The 18,439-nt window shown below is 48.0% G+C and overlaps 1 protein-coding gene across 1 annotated transcript; it reads left to right on the top strand.

Annotated features, from left to right (window-relative positions):
- The first annotated feature begins 1,294 nt into the window (after window positions 1-1,294).
- VGLL2 (vestigial like family member 2) lies at window positions 1,295-11,334 on the top strand. Its single transcript, XM_039533024.1, is given in 5 exon segments — window positions 1,295-1,424; window positions 4,205-4,511; window positions 7,699-7,995; window positions 7,998-8,192; window positions 9,976-11,334. Coding segments are annotated over 5 exon segments (921 nt in total). The 5' UTR covers window positions 1,295-1,343; the 3' UTR covers window positions 10,017-11,334.
- Window positions 11,335-18,439: the final 7,105 nt, after the last annotated feature.

Here is an 18,439-nt window from a genome sequence, read left to right as displayed (position 1 = left end):
TCACCGGACAGTGCTCTGAGTCTTCGGGGGCAATTCGGCGGCGGGTCCTTCACTCGCTCCAGGTCTTCGGCGGCACTGAAGGACCCACCGCCGAAGTGCCGCTGAAGACCCAGAGCACTGCCAGGTGAGTAAAAATTAGAAAGGTGCTTCTAGCCAGGGAAGAGATTCTCACTGGGCATGGGGCCCTCTTAGACGCGGGGCCCAATTCGGGGGAATTGGTGGAATAGGCCTAAAGCCGGCCCTGACAAGCAGGGGTAGTTGGGGGGGAGTTGTGTGTCACAATCGGGCAGTTTGAGGAGGGTACTTCCCTCCTCCATTATCTGGGTTAAGCACTGCTTTGTTATATTTTACACAATTTTCATTGCAGCAGGAAAGGGCTAAAAAATCAGTTCCCTGCCCTGTTGGCTTGGGCTGGAACCTGACTGGGAGGTGTCTTTCCTCCCCCGGCCTGCCTCCTCCTGCTCTCTGGAGCCGCGGGAGTGCATTCCCGCTCCCCCCCCCCCCCAACACACACACAAATAACACCCCCGCGCCGGCGCGCAGCATCCTGCCTTAAAGCTCCTCGGCTCTGCTGCTCACTTGGGGCTGCGGAACTCCGCCAGCTGCCCCGCGTTCAGACTTTCTTCCAACTCCCCACTGGCTCCGAAAGCCTGAGCCCCGCCTCGCCTTGAGGCTTTATTTCCTCCCCGGCTCGGCCACGCTGCGGTGTCAGCAGCGCCCAGGAGAGCGGGACCTGCCCCCCAGGCCCGGGGCGGATCCCTGCTGCAGGGGTCCCTCCCGCCACCCCATCCTCGTGGGAGAAGGGGCTGCCTGCGAACAGCTGGGCTGGGGGAGCCGCAGGCCCGGGCTGAGCCCCCCTGCCTGCGACCGTGCTGGCTGCTGCCCTCCTGGCGTCGGGGCTACTCCAGTGCCGGCTGTGCCTGCGCTGCCCCACATTCCTCGGGCGGCTGGGAGCTGGGGGCAGAGCTGCCCCTGTAAAGCCCAGCCCGGGGCAGCCCAGCAGCGAGCGAGGACCAGCCAGAGTCCCGCAGTCACCACGCGGGAGCTCGCTCGCCCTCCCATTGGTCCCTGGCTCCCCTCCCCTCGCCTGACGCGAGGCGTGGGGTTTAAATGCCTCCTGGCCGGAGCCCGCGGAGCCTCTTTGCCCCCAGCTCATTTGCTGGAGTTTTATTGCTGGAAATGAGCGACAGCTCTGGGAGGGGAAGGGGGGTCACCTCATCCCCTCACTCGCCCCGCCAATGACCAGTGACTCTAACCCCCAGGAGCCACCCATGAAGCATCACTTCACTTTGCAGAACAACAGTTGACGATCCAAAAAAATCAGTTCGCAGCTGCCTTTAGCCATGAGCTGTTTGGATGTTATGTACCAAGTCTATGGTCCTCCCCAGCCTTACTTTGCAGCAGCCTATAGTCCTTATCACCAGGTATGTGTGGGGCACCTCGGCGGAGAGAGCCAGAGAGGGAGGGGTGTCCTCTGGGAGATGCCAAACCAGGACTAGCTTCCTAGGAACTTAATGGTTCTGACTCAGAGCAGCATCCCACGCCGTGTAGCTGTCTGCTTGTCTCAACGCCGTTTGTAGTCCGTGCCGTGTTTTAGATTCATGGGCCAACGTTGCAGGATGAGAGTAAACGTAACTCACCAAACTTCGAGTAAAGAATGAATCCGCGTCCCTTCTTATTCGTTGTCTTTACATAGTTAGCTGTGTTGGTGCGGTGTGTGGAAATGTAAATGCTCATTGGAAGTTGCAGGGGGGTAATTGTAAACATTCCGGCTCTGAGTAGTCACTGCAATCTAAGCAACCGTCATTAGAAAAAGACTTTGCCACATGTCACTTTCGACAGCTATATTATCATCCTATCGTACAGGTTTTGCTTCTAATGGGGCGGGTGTGGTTTTTTGTGGTTGGCGTGAGTGTTCTGCACACTGAAGCTTGGAGGGAGGGGCTGTATTGATTATTAAACTGTCAGATTCCTACAGCTGGTTGTGAAGTAAACTGGGAACACTTGGCGTGGGGAAGGTTTTCGTTTAGTTTGTTGGCGGCAAACGGCGTTAGGTCGTAGGTGATGCTAAACTATTTTCACGTCGGGTTGTATATTCTTATGTCTTTGCTCCTGTTTCAACTACTTGACAAAAGTGTGTCGGGGGAAGGCAAGCCATTTTCGTTTCCACACCAACCGGCCACAGCTTTTAGCGCAACATTAAATCAGTTCCACCCAAATTGTAAACTGCGGGGTTAGTTTCTTTTAAAAACAAACAAACAAACAAACAAACGTGGGCGTTGCAGTGCTTGTGAATAAAGTGTTGCTGGCTAGTTCTGCACGGGCCAGATTATCATTCGTGTCAAGTAATCCCAGTATTTCAATACGACACAGCCAAACACTGCGAGATTTGGTTGCAAACGAAGTCCGTCTTGTAAAGGGAACTTTTCACCCCGAGCCATAGACTATTTCATTGTGTCGGACAGGATCCGAGATTCCGAGCTCACTTTACAAGGGGAGTGCACCTGTTCAACAACCATCTTTCTTTCTTTCTTTCTTTTCTCCCCCTCTCTCCCTCCCTCTCGCCTTTCCTCCCTCCAAAAATGGAGAGTGGGAAATCCCCACCAACGAAAAAATGGCCAAAAAACCCACCAGGGCTCCTTTCTGCACTCGTGGACGGACACCATGGAGTCCTCGGGTGCTGTGCGTGCAGTCCTAAGGATAGAATCGGGCCCCTCGTTCGGGCGATGCATTCAGACTGCTTTGCTTGCACATGGCTAGGGAAGGTTTAGCTGACCCGTCTTTGTTCAGGCAGAATATTACACACGTCTTCCCGATTTACCTGCAGTTTGTTGCAGGAGATCTAGAATACCGGACAGAAATAACAGCGGATGTTTTCCCCCTCTCTTTCTTAGCATTAACATTAGGGGGACTCATTAGATTCAATGGCAGCGTTGGAAGCAAGTTGAAAAGTGGTGTCCATGAAGATGTGACATGCTGAAATGTGTCGCGTGTCTTGGCCAGGGACGCTGAAACGGGCCCCTGTCCTGCCCGGAGTAGGTGGCCCGAAGCGAGAAGGAGCCTCCCTTGATTTCTCCCCGCAACCTTGTCTTCCATGAGTTCTCCATGGTACCCGAGTTCCAGCTGAAAGCCCCTCTTGTCTGCAATATCCGAATCCAATCATTCATGTCTAAAGAAACTGCCCTTAGCAGCTGCAGACACGCTAGAAAAAATGGAAAACATTTAGCACACTTTCGAGTGAATTCCAGTTTTTAAAAGAACCCAGTGAAAACAATCTAGTCTTATAGGAAATACCGTGGGTTTCTTTCTGCTCCTGCTTGCCAAGTACGTGGTTTCCCCCTGAACTGTATTTGAAGCTGCCAATCTTTTTCTCCAGTTATAATTTATAAGACCCTCTTTGGGAACATTTTTGTCATCAGTTACACTCCTGCGAGCCCATTGACTTCAGCAGGGATCTGACTGAGGGCAGGGCCGACCCTTTTATTTCGAACGTTTCCTGTCTAAATATAATAGATAAGAAACGATTTTCTATGGGTAACCGGGCGGGCTTGGGTTGGCACAATTACAGTTATTGAAACGATGCCCGTTCCCACCTCGCTTCCCACCATTCTTCTGCCTTCCAACGCAAGACCCACAAAAGTCTCCAAGGTTCATTTGCCCCCGTTCGCGTTGTGCTTTGTTTTAAGGTTCTTCCCTCTGGTCTCCGGGTGAGATACACTCCCGGATTCTTTGCATTTGTTAATTTCTCCTGGCAGTTTTTGTCTGTATTGCAAAGGAGGCTTCATTCCCTCATCGCCTGTCTTCCCCCCTCCATAGGTTTCCATACATGCCATGCATTTCGATGCAATGTATATACGCCTCGCGTATCAGCTACTTCTCCAGACATTTCTCTAGCACTAGGATTGGGAACAAGGGGGCTAAATCCAGGGATAGGGGGTAACTAGCGGACTTCAGGCATCCCTCCTCTTGCCTATCGCTATTGGAAGCTCTTGGGTCGAATAGGGGATTTGTTCTGAACTCACGGGGAACGTATGTCGTGGCTGGCGGGGGTAATACCCTGTCTCCATACCGCACGGCCCCCGGCGGGCATGGATTTAGCGGCCAGCGACGGACCCATATTCGTCGCCAGCTGGATCTCAGGGCACTGCACCGCGTTGCACCGCTTTGCGTGACTGGGTTTATTTTCTTCCCTCCTTCCTGACAGAAACTAGCCTTTTACTCGAAAATGCAGGAAGCCCCCGAAAGCGCCAGCAGTGCCAGCACCAGCAGCGGCAGCAGCTCCTTCTCCAGCCATGCCCCTGCCAGCATCAAGGAGGAAGACTGCAGCCCCGAGAAGGAGCGCCCCCCCGAGGCCGAGTATATCAACTCCCGGTGCGTCTTGTTTACCTACTTCCAAGGGGACATCAGCTCCGTGGTAGATGAGCACTTCAGCCGGGCCCTGAGCCAGCCCAGCAGCTACTCGCCCAGCAGCGCCAGCGCCAAGACGTCACGGAACACCAGCTCTTGGAGGGGTGAGCACTGGGGGCTCTTTCTATTGGGGTTCCCAAAACAACCACCAACAAAACCGAGAAGATTTTCCAAAAAAGCTCAGGGCTTCCTGCAGCATTTGGGTCTCCCTAAAGGAGCCCTCCACCCACCGGCTTCCAGAGAAAGCCCCCCCAACCCCCAGCACTTTCCTAACGCTGTAAAAAAGCCAAAAGAAAACGACCCTCCAAGGGCTTATTAGAGCCGATCTTCTCCAACGACCAGCCAGCGCTAGCCCACCTATGGGAAGTTTTCTGCTCTTGCAGTTGAAACCCTGTCCCAGGCAGAGGGGGAGCGGGGCGCAAGGGAGGTTGGTAAAATTCAGTGAAGTTGCCAAGAAAAATTCCCTGAACAGTTGGGAGTAAAACTGAAATAAATGAGGTTAGACATGCTGTTCCCTTACAGAAAAATACCCAAATTACCTGTATTAAATGGAACAGGATCGGGCTCCATGGTTTTGTTTTGCAAACTATTTTTAATGTAAACTATACAATGAATATTCCCAGCTTTGGGAATTGAAATTGGTTAATTTTAGGCTTAGTAGGAGTAATTTTTTTAGAGGGCAGAGCCCATAACGTCTACTGAACTCCATCAGAATTGTAGGTGCTCCTAAATATCTATCTCTGAGAAATGACCGTTCCGTTAAAATCACGTTGATCTGTATGTGTGCTCTTATACGTGGGAGTTGTACAAATTCTGTCGCGAAAATTTTCTCCATTGGTTAGCAATTCCAGCTCTTAAATGCGTTATGTTAGCTTCTCCGAAAAAAATTAAGTCTAGTTACAATTATAGCGATGTATTTTCTTGTTTTTACTAAGAAACAGCTTCTTGTATGTTGCCCTTCGAGACCTCCCCCCTCCCACCTTTCGCCCCTCCATGACACTGAAATGCAACTGACTATAAAATGTTGCTGAAATTGGTGTAGGGAATTTAAACAATGGCCCCGAAATTACGATATCATTCAACCTGTAGGAACTGGAAAAACACAGAGGTTCCCCACATGGAACTATTCTCATCTGATTTTTTACCATGCGTTCTTATTTTATTTGTTACCATGTCTTTAAGTAGAAGTCCCAGTAGATGCCATTGCGCTTCAGAACGGGTAGAGTACCATCTGGCCCTTGGTTTCTAGTTTAGTACATTGATAGGGAGGGGTGTTTTGTTAATGTAGAAACATTTTCACTGCTCCCGTCCCAGCGCCCCAGACAGATTATATATGATCTATAGATCCAGCTCAAGGTATATAATAGATTGTCATATCTTTTGGGGCAGGGGGGAAATAAATAAAAACAATACCTTCTTTAAATCCAGGATAGCAAGACTTCAAAATATTCGTTCAACCTTTCAAGTTTGTGACTCTATTCCCCGTCAGTCCTATGTGGGGAAGAGAGAAACCCGCAGTGCAGTTTATGACAAAGTTAACTAAAATGAGCTTGTTTATAAGAAAACAAGAACTATAGACATGCAGAGAGGGTATTCATGAGAAAGCACGTTATGAAGGATACTATTTTCTGCAGCATACTCAGCAACATGTGGGAGAGAAGGCTATCATGACTAAGCCAATAGCTAACTTTAAATTTAAGGCTTTAGCGGCCACTTACTTCCCCCGAAGAATAAAGCGTGTAGCATTTCCCGGGAAAGCATTCCATCACAGACCCTCTTAATGTTTTCTTGCGTAACAACATATTTTACTTCAGAGCAGGTATTCTGTATTTTAGCGTCCAAAGAGATAAACTGGACCCGGTTGGGCTTATAACAAGGTTGAAACCCTGATGACAATTACAAATTCTTAGACACCCTGGCCCATACAGTATACTGGTAAAATCGCCAGTGAGCTGTTCACTTCAGTGGGAGAATTGCCTGGGGGGGAAGGACTTGAGTCTTCTGTATTATAAATCTAGCCAAGATTCTGCTTCAAAGTTTCCCAATCTCGACGTGTATTTCTGTCAGTGGTTTATAAAAATGAAATACTAGTTGAAATTTGGCAGGGGTGAAAGATATTCCGTGCTGGAGGTGCCTGTGGTGTGCTACATCCCACTCTCTGAATACAGCTGAAGGATCCTTGCCAGGGATTCAGAGATAACTTACCTCTGGCTCACACTTCTTTAATGCACATTTTATTCCCTTTAGGAATGCACAACGTACCATATTAATAATACTTAACATTGCTATCTTCACTATTGGTAAATATTATTTCATCCTGCATATTGCTTGACTGGCAAATAAAATACAGAGTTCCTGCCGGGAAGAACTTGCAGTCCTAAGCGACCTGCAAAACGCATTACAAATGTTAGCAGCGCACCTGTGAGGCAGGCAAGCATTATTAGCCCAACTTTACAGGTGGGGGAATTGCCCACGGTCATTCAGAGAACAAGTGACCTGACTCCTAATGCCTCCTCATTCTAGATCTGCCTGCCTCCAAAGAGCATGGGGAGGAGAGATGTCTTTATATACTGAGTATGTAAATGCTAAGTAAAAATATATACATGTTGCTAAAAATCTATAAGGTCTTTCTTTTCCTCCCCTGGAAATTACTCTGTGCAAAACAGAAGTGACTTGTTTCATCTACCAGGGGGAAAGAAACCCCGTAGATCTAGGGCTTTTTCCGAGAACCACAAAAAACGTGGACGCCCCAGTTGTTTTAATTCACAAAGAAACAAAGGCCTGGATCTGTCGGAGGCAGGGATCTGACAGGCGCAGTACTGTAGATGGTTAGCCGGAGAAGGATCTGTTTGAGGATCTACAGGGAGATTGATCTCTGATATAATGTGTGTGAGAGCTGTCTGGGGATCTGTTGGATGGTTAGCTGGAGGGGATCTACTTGGGGATCCACTGGAATGGTTGGCTGGAGGGGGTCTGTTTCGGGATCTATTGGATGGTTAGCTGGAGAGGGTCTATTTGGGGATCTGATCTCTGATTTATTGGGGGTGTCAGCTGCTGGGGTCTGTTGGATGGATAGCTGGGGGTGGATCTATGGGAGTTGAGCTCTGGTGATTTATAGGGTGTGTGAGCTGTTGGGGTCTATTGAATAGTTGGGGGGTGTTGAGGATCTCCATGGGGTCGATTCGGGGGTGCCCAGTTTGCAGATCTATTGGGGCGCCAGGGGGCACAGAGAAGGGGAGGTTTCTCTGGCTCACGCTGCTCCTCTCTCTCTCTGGTCCCTTCTCTCCCCAGACGGCTCCTTCCCGATGAGCCAGCGCAGCTTCCCCGCTTCCTTCTGGAACAGCGCTTACCAGCCCTCCTCGGTCCCGGCCTCCCTGAGCAGCAGCCTGGGCAGCCCCCTGGCCGCCGCCGCCCACAGCGAGCTGCCCTTCGCCGCGGCCGACCCCTACTCGCCGGCCGCGCTGCACGGCCACCTGCACCAGGGCGGGCCGGAGCCCTGGCACCACCCGCACCCCTACCTGGGCGCGCAGGGCTCCGCCTACCCCCGCCCCGCCGCCATGCACGAGGTCTACGGCGCCCACTTCGACCCCGCTACAGCTCGCTGCTGGTGCCCGCCGCCTCGGTCCGCCCGCACCGCCTGCCGCCCGCCGCCGCGCCCGCGCCCGGCAGCCCCCAGTGCGAGCTGGGCAAGAGCGAGCCCGCCAGCGCGGCCTGGGCGGCGCCGGGCCCTTTCCCCAGCCCGGCGGGGGACATGGCACAGGGCCTGGGCCTCAATGTGGACGCAGGTAAGGGGCCCCGCCCACCCGACATGCGCTGGTGCCGGGCCTGCTCCCGCGCTCCCCGATTAGCCTTTCCCGGGCCCCCGTGGGGGCAACGGAGCAGGGCGCCGTGGGGAGGTGCTGGGCCCCAGAGCGAGGGGCCGGCCAGGGGCATGACATGCTCTGGCCAGCCCAGTGCAAGGGCACTAGTTACAAACCCGCAGTTGCCAGCCGCACAATGGTCCATGCGCCACCATGCTTTGCCCCCCCAACACTGGAACACCCCCCCCCGATTCCCTATGGCCAGCGCCCCCCCAACCCTGCCACAAACGCCCAGCACAACACCACCCCTGCCCAGCGCCCCACACAGAACCCCCACTCCCTAGAGCCCCAACACACAGAGCTCCTCCCCACCCCCTCCCAGCCCAACACTGCCCCAGACCCCCAAGAGACCCACTCCCCCACACTCTGCCTCCCAGTCCCACTCACCGGCCCTGCTGGGAGGCCACTGTGTCTGCTGGGCCAAGCCGCCAGTGCAGCCCGGGCTGGTCCCAGGATGGGGAATCACTCTGGCCCCTTGGGAGTGGCGAGATCAGCCAGGTCCAGGGCCTGCTCCGGCCGGGCTCCCTCAGGACCCACTTACCTGGGGGGGCCCAGCCAAGCCTCCTCCCGCTGTTCCTTCCCAACTGGCTGAGACTGGCCAGGCTTCTGCACCAGTCCCAGGCAGCTCAGCTCTGGGGAGACAGGCGGGACCTTACCAGTGATGGGAAGCAGAGACTGCCCGAAGCCGGGGGCAGAGAGAAACCGGCGGGTGGAACCGAGGTGGAGAGGAGCCCTTGGCTGGCGGGCGAGCAGGTCGAGAGGAGCTAGTGGGCTGGCGGGTCTCGGGGCACAGTGCAAGCAGAGCAGGCCAGGGCCCCTTCTGAGCATGGGCCCGGCTCCATTGCAAACCCGCCACTGGCACCATTGCAAACCCGGCACTGCCCCAGGGCTGAGGAGAGGTTTGAGTTGGGAGCAGGCTCCAGACTGCCCTGCCTGGGCATAATGGGAAGGCTGCTGCCTAAGGGTCCTCCCTTGCCCCAGGACAAGCTGCACTTCAGCTAAGGCCGCCTGCAGGCCCCAATGAGGTGTTTCCAGACTTCACCTTCCCCCCGATCTGCTGTCCTCCACTGGGTGAGGGGAAGCACAATTGCTTTTCCCAGGGAAAAGTGCAACGGTTTCCCCTCCCCTAAGAAAGCTGATATGTTGGTCTTTTATGTGTGATCAGGTGCACAGGGAAAGCTTTTTGCAGCTATGTTTTCACTGGAAAGGTGAGACAGATATAGCCCTGGTTTCTAGCAGGGTGAGCACACAGAAATAGGGAACGCTCTCTGGGAAGCATTTCTCAGTACTGGGCACATGGTTATTCTGACCACAGTGAATGATCCCTCTAAGCTTTAGACAAAACAGGAATCCACACTTTTCCCTGGCCTAGTTTGGTTTTTTTTCCCTTTGCTTCACCACTGCCTTTCATTCTGGGGAGCCTCACTTTAGAGCCCTTCTCCGCTCTCACAAGGAAATAGTGGTGTTTGGCTTTCTCTGTCCTTAAACATCTTGTACCTGTTTTTCTTCTTTCCCCCTTTTTTCCCCTTCTCTCCATTCTCAGGTTTGCAGCCTCAGGATAAAAGCAAGGATCTGTACTGGTTTTAGACCTGTCCTTCACCTCTTCTTCCCCTGGGCTCTCCCCCAGTAGATCTCTGCCTAGTAGAATTGGTGACATTCAGAGCTGAAATCAAGTGGGTTTGTAACAGCTTCTGATCTTGGTTTTCAGCTCGCCGTTATTCCTTCTGTGGTGGATCTCTCCTGAGCTGATCTGCTGTCTCAAAGACCCCCCGAGTCCCCTTCCTCTCTTCCTTCAGACAAGCCCACCACGGCTCAGCATCTATGCCAGGCATTTCAAGGACAAGAACACAGGGAAGGCAATGGGACTTCATACTACTTGGCATTTCAAATACAATACTTAAGACATATTGTGGAGGATAAAATTCCTTCTGTTGAAAGAGGAGAGCCAAAGACACTTTTATTTAAACTAACTCCACACCCAGAACTGTGGTCAGACTGCTTTAAAAAAGTTAAATTATGTGGACAGTGATGTGAAATCACTGGCCTTCTTAAGGAAGGAGGAGGGAAAGTTGTTGGTTTTCTTTGGTGGTGTTGTGAATATTTTTTATGCCAATGAGAATTATTTCTTGAAAGCAGGTTGGGGAGATACTCAGTGATTTTGAACTGGATTTGTACTTTACATTATAGAAAACTGAAAGGAAAGGACATTTTAACTCATGAACACTTTTGGACCGTTAACAAAATTGGACAGATCTTTCATCCTGGGGTTGAGTGGCAAGTGGCTAGCTTGGGCCACCTGCCTTGGGCTTACAGAAATGCAGCTGTTCCAGGGACAACTGTTCAAACTCCAGAAACTTGACAACCAAGGTGGCACTTCTCAGAGTTTGGCACAACAATTGCATTGGAGATAGATATATATATATATAATTTTTTTTTACAAGGAATGTTTTATGATGAAAGAAGAAACCCTTAAAAAAATAAAATCTGACAGCCTTCATGGGGAACAACTGGAGCACACCAGAAGGAAAGGCACATTGTGAACAATTGATATTCACTGCCTCTAATATTTCTCTTTGTCTGTGTGTTGCTGTCATTCTGTCACTTTAATAGTAATTTTTTGAGGGTGGGAATAAGGGATGTTTTTAAATGTAGAAAAGCTATATTAAAGATGTCTCCTTTCACCCAGCATGTGTGTTTTGTGAAGGATTAAAGCTAAACAAATAGGGTGATGTCACAAAGTGGAAACTTTAGGGTGAAACGGGGAAAAAACACCTGTAACGTGGACAAAGCGACCCATTTTAGTTACTTTGTATTAAAGCTCAACAGAAATCTTGATGGTTCAAAATATCTTCTTACATGAGTTTTAAAAGGAAGTGTGACAAATACAGAGGATAAGGGCATACAATAGTGCTTAGCCACTATATGTTACAGGTTACAGTCTCCTTGTATGATGAACTAATATAAAATAAGCAAGGTGTCATTCTGCAACAAAATGTCCCCCTTCAAAAAGCTCAGAAAAGAGGATTGTAAAACCCAGCAGTTCCTATTAGTTTTGTAATTCAAAACGCTTATACAGTCACATGTGTCAACTAAAACTTCCTCATGCTGGATCAGGGACACTGAGAATTGGATCATGCTTCTTCTGGATTTCCCTTCAACACTGGCTATAAGGTAGCTAGATTTATGGAGGAGCATGGGAATCTTAGTAATGAGAATTAAGGAAAGCACTGTATATAACCACTGGCTGAAAATTGATTTGAGAAACACTTTATTTAAGGACCATCTTCACTTAGTGCTTTGCAGAAGATGGTGCACTGTGATTATTTTAACCCAGGGCACCCACAAGAATTTTCCTCTTAGTCTACAGTAAACCAGGACCCAGACAGGCTGCAGAAAGGCAGACTGTGGAATTTATTTATCTTTATTGAACCAAAATATTCACAGGATCCTACATAGGAAAGAGGCATCAGCTCTTGGAAAAAACACATATTAAGAAGAGTTAGTCAAAAAGTGATAGTTTGGGAGGTACAGGGAGTAGGATTTTGTCCAAAAATGCTGCTTTTTTTAAATTTTGAAAATTCAAAAAAATTCAACCAGCTCTAGTATGAAGTGCACTTCATTGGGAATGTTTATTCTCTCCTCCATTCCCTATCCTCCCCCCCACACCTCCTGAGGCTCATACTGAGCAGGGCTGGGTGAATTCAGCCACAATGTATTTGTGAATATTCTTGCAAGTAAAACCCAGCCATTCACTTCAGTGGCATTCACAACAGTGATCCATGAACTTTAATTCAGGGGACCGAAAGTTTATTTGCAATAAGGTTTGCACAAATACAGAATCTGTAAGTATTGGTATGAGTGTTTGTACTGAAAATGCTCCTGTTCTTTTTTATTGTTGGTACAGGGGTGGCACCCATGGGCCCCACATCAGAACGGGGTCCTCTTTGTGCTAGGTACTATGCAAACATAAAGTAAAAAAAAACCACCACAACTACTCCCCCAAAGAGATTACAATCTAAATTCATATTAACCCTGATCCTGCAAAAAAGGCATGCTTAACTTTATACACAGTGTGGTGTTCGTTGACCTCAAGGGGACTACTTGCAGTGTATAAACTTAAACACATGCAGGACTGGGGCCTTAGACTGTAAGATCTGAGAAGAAACTATTTTTTTACGATATGTTTATACAGTGCCTAGCACAGTGGGTCCCTCAGTGCTACAGAAATAATTTCTCTCAATTATTTTTAAGCTGTTGTACTACTGTTTGCACACCAAGTCTATTGAACAAGTATGAACGTTTGCAGGTAATCTGTAAATATGGTCACCATCACTTCCTGCTTAATAAAGCATAGGTCACCCAATAAGTGAACAGACTCACAAGTGTCCAGTGCAGTGGCATGAAGAGAATAATCACAGCGATCATTTTGTGAACGAGGGTGTTTGCAGTGTCTGGCTGCAGAACAACTGAGCATAACCAAGAAACTAATTAAAACCACAGCCTGTTCACAGAGATTTCCAGAAAGGAAACACAAGTGAAATTCACTTAAACAGTTTCCTGCAAATAGTTTATACTGAGTATAATGTGAGGGAAAAAACAGGATTCAATGTATGTAATTTTTAAGGGTTTGAGGGTTAATACGCTGAGTATCTTCAATAAGGACTTTTCCTTTTCTTTTTTCTTATGAAAATTGTGGACATTTGACACAACCTGGTTCATGCCAAAGGCAAAAAAAAATTGCTCTACAGGAAAATTTTTACGACCTCCAGCCTTAACACTAGTCCCCGGCAGAGATACTTGAGCAGAATCCAGAGACGGGGAGAACTGCATTTAAGACTGGAAAATTGCACCAATCTCTGCTTTGGTTTTGATGGTGGAATTTTAAAAGGGGCTCCTGGGAGCTTCTCCAACAGTGGTGGGTCTGAGAACAAAGCAGACAACGATGTTCACACTCAGCTACCCTTGCATTTGGATTTATCTTAAGATTGGGTGTGTATTAGCATAAAGACCCTTGTTTCCTAGTGGGTTATTCATATAAGCCCCGAGGGTGGGGAGGTGAGTGAAGTAGATTCTGAATAATCCCTCTGCCCCTCACACAAAGCCTATGTGGCTTGTCTCTGGGGAATCTTATATGCCCCATCTCCACCTTAGGTTGGGAGGAGCTGCTCTCCCCTCTCACTTTCCCTTTGAAGTTCTATTTAGAATCTATAACGAGTTCTAACATGGGTTTAGATTGGTCCTTGTCTGGAAGGGAGTGAGATGCAGTGGGTGTTTTTGGACACACCAGGGACCATTTACTGGCTTCTCTCATGCATCTTTCTGGCAAGTCTCTAATTAACATGTCCTTTTGCACTGCAGGGAAGCAAACCAGCTTCTTTGGAGGGCTGTGGTGTCCTGGCCAGTGGCTGTGGCCTGTCACCCAGAGGAGCAGTTGCTGCTAGAGAGAGAGAGGGACTGGCTGTTTGTGGGTGTAGTTGGTTGGCTGGAGAAGCAGTCTCTTAAGCTATGGCTACACTTGCACTTCAAAGCGCTGCTGCGGCAGCGCTTTGAAGCGCTAAGTGTAGTCAAAGCGCCAGCGCTGGGAGAGAGCTCTCCCAGCACTGTCCGTACTCCACCTCCCTGTGGGGAATAACGTACAGCGCTGGGAGCCGCGCTCCCAGCGCTGGGGCTTTGACCACACTGGCGCTTTGCAGCGCCGCAATTTGCAGCACTGGAGAGGGTGTGTTTTCACACTTAGATAGTTTATTGTTTTTCAGGGCAAGATGAAGGGGCAGAAGAGTGGGCAGAAATGTATGTCCTAGCAATGGTCATGAATCCGGTGCGATGAGTCTCAAGATCCAAGTTGTATCCTTGGTTCCTGCACAATAATAGGCTTTACTTAAACCTTCTAGGCCAGAACACATCCAAAATAGGGAGGATTTAACTGCTTGCACCCACCTCTAATATTATATTTGGGGTTAATTCAGAAATCTGGAAAAGTAGCCATCTCTTGCTTTCAGTGCGACCCACAGCCTATCTGTGAATAACACACACAAAGCATACAGCTCCTGAGTTATAACTCTAGCAGGTACAGGGCAAATCCATAAAGGCCTAGCATGCCACTACTACTCCGCCTACTTGCCTACTCCGGCGGCAGCATGCTGCATATCTCATATCCACACCAGGACCCTACAGGAGAAAGTGAAGGGGATATTGGTGTATCCACCACAAACATGCACGTGGCCCAATTGAGTTTGAGCACAGTATTGATCGAAATGGCCTAAATCCTGTGTTGTCTAGTCCTCTACTGCCACACCCAGCAGTGGCTGGCTCAAGGGGAGCCGTTGCTCTCTCTCATAGATGTCTGTGCCTTCCTTTGCTTTAGCACATTTATGGCCTCAACATACTGAACAACTGAGAACCTGGGTGTTTCTTTTAGAATTTGTCAGTTGCTCATATCCTATAGTGAGAAGAGCAAGATAAATATCCAGATAGCTAGATGCCCTTTTGCGGGTCTTTGTACCACATCCCCTGACAGGGCCCTGTTTTCTGAATCATTTACCCTTGTTTCCTTTGCGGCATTTTTCACTTTTGCCATACCGTTCAGCAATTAGGGCAAAGGAATGAAAGTAGTGGTGACATTATCATTTTCATAGTAGTTGTTTGCATGTAACAGGCACTGGAGAGTTAGAGAAACACAGGTTGAATTCCACCCCTGCAGCCCGCCCTCTACAACATGAGCTGACTCCTAATCCAGTGGAACATCTCTCTTTTTCCACCAGTGAAGACCTAAAGAGCTGTGCCCATCCCAGTCATACACAGACACAAATGATTATTCTTGCTTGACAGACCTGCACAGCTCTCTCCCTGTATTTAACTGCAGCCCCAGTGAGCTGGATCAGGCAAGAGACACTCGATAGCTGCTGTTTCCGTGGTTGAAATATTTGTGAAGTTAGCGCATAATCTGAAAGCAGAAGCTAATAAATTATAGGGTGCTAATTGGGGCCGGAGTGGAGCCGTCAATCATATTATCCTAAACACACAGAGACCCTCATAACCTAAAAAGGCAAGAGAGACGCCAAGAACAGCTTCCAGTTGTCACTGGCCATGACCTCCATTTCAGTGAGAGCATAGAGAGTCAAGGCAGAGGGTGTCTGAAAACTAATTCTGATAAGAAAATGCTAACAGTGTACTGGGAGCATGCGCGTGTGTCTTCCTTTGCCTTCCTTCAGGATTTATTACCTAGGCCGTTTAATTATTTTTGCTTTGAAGTTGATGTTTCCAGACTTTCAGTTTTAAAGTTTTTAAAACATACACAAGTACTTGTAACTCACGTTTCCATAGCCCTCAGTGTGATGCTCACCAATTTTTGACTTCTGTCAGAGCCTGATGAAATAAAATCCAGTTTTAGCAAAGCCATTTTATCTATTGCAATTTTTTTGTTTCTTGTGCCTCAAAAACACAGCAGCATACACACTTCCTTCTTCAATGTCACCAAAAGGATGCACTCTGTCCCAGTGCTTATTTTTTTATAATTTATTTGTATTCCCGTGTCACCGATGACAGTGATGCTCAGACTGCCGCTCGCAAGCTGCAAGTGGCTCTTTAATATATCTCCTGCTGCTCTTTGCAACACATGATAGTAAAACACTGTGTGATTTAATAATTACCCAATCAAAGTTATTAACCAATCAGGATGCTTTTGCTATGTTATTAACCAATTAAGTTATCAACTTGCACTAAGGTATTAACTTATTTGGTGTGAGAATTATATATACACCTCTACCTCAATATAACGCTGTCCTCGGGAGCCAAAAAATCTTACTGCGTTATAGGTGAAACCGCGTTATATCAAACTTGCTTTGATCCACTGGCGTGCGCAGCCCCACCTCACCGGAGTGCTGCTTTACTGCGTTATATCCGAATTTGTGTTATATTGGGTCACGTTATATCGGGGTAGAGGTGTATATATATAACTAAATATTTCCCCATCATACTGTTTAAATATGAATAGCACTAAAGTAAATGAAGTCAGACTACTGTGGCTCTTTAAGATAATGTTTATCACTAATTTGGCTCCTGAACCCCTGAGATCTGACTGTCACTGGCCTAGGAGACCTAGTCATAGACTACGGCTCCTCTGTGCTAGGCATAGTACAAACATAGAAAAAAACCACCAGCCCTGTCCCGATCACTTTGCTGTTGCCCTCTCAAGTTGTGTCCCTATAGTTCCTCAAACACTGTGTTTTAATTGTATAACATAACATTTACTCCAAGAGGGCTGAAGGAATTTTGGTTACACTTCCGTTACCCCAAAAATTCCCCTCTGGGATGGCGCAAGCATGAGAAATTTCAGCCCAGAGGCTGAAAAACTTGAAAAAATTAGGAGCAACCCAAAAAGGGAAGTGGAAAGCCTTTCTTTGAACCATAGGATGACTAGTAATACACAGACATTGAATCATTTAAATCTTTTAGGGCCAAATTCTGCTATCGTTGACTCCAACATAAATCTGAAATAACTGGACATCAGTGAAGTAATTTCAAATTCATAGCAGAGTCACTGAGAGCAGGCTTTGGCTGATGACAACCTGAAAAAACTATGTATATTTACTTTGAAATGTACCTTTTCCTCTCCATCTTTGATACTGGTACTAATCTTTCACAGTTATAGGCCAAATTCTGCACTGGCCAAGAGTGGGGGCAGCAGCCCCACTAAGAAAGCCAAGCGTCTCTTGCTGAGCAGGTGGTAGCTTTACTCTTTTCTTTGTCTATTACCAGCAGCTGCCTCCAGGTGTGCATAGACAAGAGGAATTGTTTGCACACCTACTGGCCATCAAGTCGCAGTTCTGCACAGGCTGATGCAGGATCAGCACCTATAGATCTGTTCAGCCTTATATTTTATTAAACTAACACCCCTTGAGCATGGCGGTATGAACAAGCTAGAGCACAATCTTATCTCACCTTTCTGTTAGTGTTAAACCTGATGGAGTACAAACAACACCCCAGCATCTAAAGATAGGTGCCCAGGAGTTAGGTGCCTAAATACCCTTGAGGGTCTGGGTCAAAAATTCCTTGGACATTTTTAGGCTCCAACATCTTGTAAAAGTGGAGGGTCAGACTATCAGAATTAGGTCTATGCCATTCTGCACATGTGATTGTTGGCTCCTAACCTAGGCATGGAAATAGCCAATGAGCACATGCACAAATCAGGTATTTTGCTGAGGCTTGTGGCCAATTAAGCATTGTGGGCTTGGCCGTCTTTCCATTCAGCCAATGGCAAAACTCCCATTGACTTAAATGGGCACCTGCTCAAACTCAGTGTACACACACATTGAATATCTGCCTATGTGAGTGAAGTATACATGTGCACAATATGTACCACCTTGTTTTGAAAATTTGGCCCAAACCAATTGTTGATAAGAAGGGTAAGAGAAAACAACAAGTGTGTCAACAAGCTGCTTTCCCTCCCCCCTCCCCCCACTCACCCCCTGTTTAATAGAAAACCATAGTTAATGCATTGTAAAATGCCTTATTTTTCACTGTAAAATCAGTCATGTCACTGGGAATAATGACACTATTGTGGCATCATCACTTGGCTTTGAAGCTCAGGGTTCTGGTTATTTATTAGCGTTAAAATACAATGTCAGGTAGTCGTGCCAGCTGTCATTGTAAATAGAACTGTGATAGTTTGAAAAATCCGCCCAGCACACACTCCAAAGTGATATACAGCAGCTAACGGGTTCCGTTATAAAAACATCCACATGTTATCTTATATAACTACTGTCTTTTATAGTGTGATAGAACTGAGGTGAGAGCAGTTTTGTGTGGAATGGAGGGAAGTTTGCCTGTCCTGCACAGTTTAGTTTAAAATGGGCTAGTTTTCAGTTAGTGGAACTTGGCATTGCTCCGTTGACTTCAGCAGAGCTATGCTGCCTGGGGATATGTGGCAATATAAGAGAGGAATCAGTGTAGCAAATGGTTGAAGCAGGGGAATGGGAGAGAGAGAGGGTGGAATCCTTCCTCCACTGAAGTCAATGGCAAAAGTCCTACTGAATACAGTGGGTCTAGAATTTCACCTAAGGGCCCAAGGGGGCTTTGCCTGTGACCTTTAGTTAGTCTCTTAACCTTTGTGCCTCATTTTCCCAATCAGGAGAAATAGTGCTAATACCCATGTTTTGAAGCATCTTGTGATC

Source organism: Mauremys reevesii, linkage group 3, assembly GCF_016161935.1.
Source record: "Mauremys reevesii isolate NIE-2019 linkage group 3, ASM1616193v1, whole genome shotgun sequence".
In the NCBI taxonomy this organism is placed as follows: domain Eukaryota; kingdom Metazoa; phylum Chordata; order Testudines; family Geoemydidae; genus Mauremys; species Mauremys reevesii.
Note: the sequence above shows the minus strand (reverse complement) of the source record. Positions and strands in the feature narration are given on the sequence as shown.